General features: G+C 37.8%; 1 protein-coding gene across 1 annotated transcript in view; it reads right to left on the bottom strand.

Moving 5' to 3' along the window:
* Window positions 1-1994, bottom strand: part of RGS13 (regulator of G-protein signaling 13) — a gene marked incomplete at its 3' end in the record, with an annotated part of 7342 nt that extends 5348 nt beyond the window's left edge. Inside the window, exon 1 of the mRNA XM_009586789.1 lies at window positions 1930-1994. Coding sequence (XP_009585084.1) covers window positions 1930-1994 — 65 coding nt within the window. The remainder of the gene's footprint in view (window positions 1-1929) is intronic.
* Between the last annotated feature and the right edge of the window lie 412 nt (window positions 1995-2406).

The following is a 2406-nucleotide window of genomic DNA, read 5'->3' as shown; positions in this document are numbered from 1 at the left end:
GTAGTGAGGTGAGAGACTAAACAATTTAAGGAAAAACAAATGTTTGAGGGCCAACAGCTCCATTTAAGTGCATGTAGCTCCATTTACACCAACTGATTTTTAAGCATTGTAGTTATAGGACATCAATGCTGGTAACTTGGAAAAATGCTTATGCTTATATTAGTAGAGGAAAACACAAGGGATGTATTCCAGTGGGTGCTTTCCATTATGCATCAGCCAAACCTGGGAGAAGATCCCTTCTCATTGAATATTTTGTTTTCATACGAGCTACAATTTTGACAACAGCTACTTAGTATCACAGAACTTTTCTTCTATTTAAATTAAAAGCAAAATTGGCTTTGGTATGAATGCTGTGTGATGCTTCATAGACTTCTGCTGCACAACAGCCATTAGTAGCTTTGTAGCTTTTTAAATTGGTGATCACCCATTTATTTTTAACTTGATATAATTCTCTCTTTCTCTGAAAGAGTACATGCTGTGACTCATTGATTATTTTGTCAGGCTTTCCTGATCAGTCTGACCTGATCAGAGAAATATATAGTAATAGAAATTTTACCACTATCAAATTGTGGTGTCAATAACCCTTGCCAGTAAAAGAGACTTTTTTTTTCCCCTTCTCATGAGCTACTGGCTTCCTATCTGTATAAACTCATGAAGCGTGCAGTTATGGGGAGTGAGAATCTTTAGTCCTTTGAATGCTTTTTTTTTTCCTTAAGAGCTGCTTCTGAGTTATAGTCACTGTTACTGATGCAGATAATTTTTCACCTCTGTCAGCAATAGCACTTGTATATAGAAAAAGTGACAATCTTGTCTGTCTCACTGAGCATCATCAGTAGGGCCATCTTATTTCCATTTCTGATTATTTGTCTTTAGCATTAATCTGTGAAGCAGAAAGAATGCTGCCTGATGGGGCAGCTAACACAGAGGAAAACCTTTTTACCTTTTTACTTCCCTTTTAAAATCAGGAAAACATGAAAGGCAGTAAGGGAAATGTGAACGTGGGTTATTAGGATCTGTATTAATGCCACTTTCATAGTTGCCGTGCTGACAGTAAACTTCTTGCTGCACTGATTTGCAACATGATTGAATTTGCTGAAGAACATATATTTACACTGAAAAAACCGAATAATCTCCAAAAATAGCTAAGGCTTTATAACTAGGACTCCAAAATTTAAATTGGAAAATGCTGTTGTAATGTCTTGTGAGAACTATCATTCGCTTATTGTACCCTCTCCACTGTGAGGGGCTTCCCTGGCCACTGCTGTGTGGGAGAGAAGTCCTCGTCCAGAAATGCTGTCTGGATTTCTGCCGCTTAACCTCACCCAAATAGCAATTTCAGGATTCATCAGACACATCTCAGTATTGCTGTGGAGGACACATTTTTCTCTAATCAATAAATCAATACCATGTATGATCTAATACCAGTTGGCAGGTGTGTTGGATGGAAGCATTTCACCGCTGATGTGACATGCTGACCAAACTTTTAGCTATGGTTGACCTCCACTGAGTTTGGTGGCAGCTGAGGACTTGCAGGAGGCACTTGGCCACATCTCTTATCCACCACGTGTATTCAACCTTTGCCAGCAGTCTGAATTCTTTTAAAGGATTGACCTAAAATATTGGGTTTACAGATTCTTGACAGGCCCAATCTGGACTTAATCCAGGGATTAGTTTAAACCTATGCCTATTTAATATAAAAGAAGTTCCCACTGGGGTATACCCTCCTTCCACTAAAGAAAAGCCAGTTTACACTTCATGTACTGTAAAGGAATTGGCTATATGAAGGTGGGGCAGTTGTGAAGATGTTGCACTCTTTTGCATGATCTTAAGCTTGCAAAGAAAACTTCCACTGTGAATGTTGAGATTTTTGTCTCTCCTGCTCAGACAGCTGCATGTACTGCAGAACATAAGAATCTTATCGTTACTTACTTAGAACTGATCCCATTTTCTTTTGTTCTGAATATCTTGCAAAGCCAGCAAATATTTGGACTCATTCTCCTAAACATGGAAAATATGTGAGTGTTAAACCTGCTGTGCTCAGTTCTGGCTATCTTAAATTCCACTTGTAATTCAGTCTCCATTTAGCAGTGCTACCAGTTCTAGCAGTATTCTTATTTTATGCATCTAATCTTTATCTATGAGTCATGGCTGAAGCATTAGACCAAAATATATTTTTGTAACATGCAAGAACTAAAAAAAAAAAAATCCCCCAAGCAAAAAGACACTTAAAAAAAAAAAAAAAAAAAAAAAAAATCAAGCAGTCCAACGGATATCTCTTAAGGAAAAATAGTGTTAATAATTCTCCCTCTTTGCTTCTTCAATTGTGAAAAGAGATTACGAGTTTGAGCCTGACCCAAGGCAAAAGGAAACAAGGAATCTTTTCCCTGAAAGTTCAGGGTGACCTGG

This window comes from Fulmarus glacialis, unplaced genomic scaffold (assembly GCF_000690835.1).
Source record: "Fulmarus glacialis isolate BGI_N327 unplaced genomic scaffold, ASM69083v1 scaffold42001, whole genome shotgun sequence".
Classification (NCBI taxonomy): domain Eukaryota; kingdom Metazoa; phylum Chordata; class Aves; order Procellariiformes; family Procellariidae; genus Fulmarus; species Fulmarus glacialis.
The sequence above is the reverse complement of the archived record's forward strand: the minus strand, read 5'-3'. Positions and strand labels throughout refer to the sequence as shown.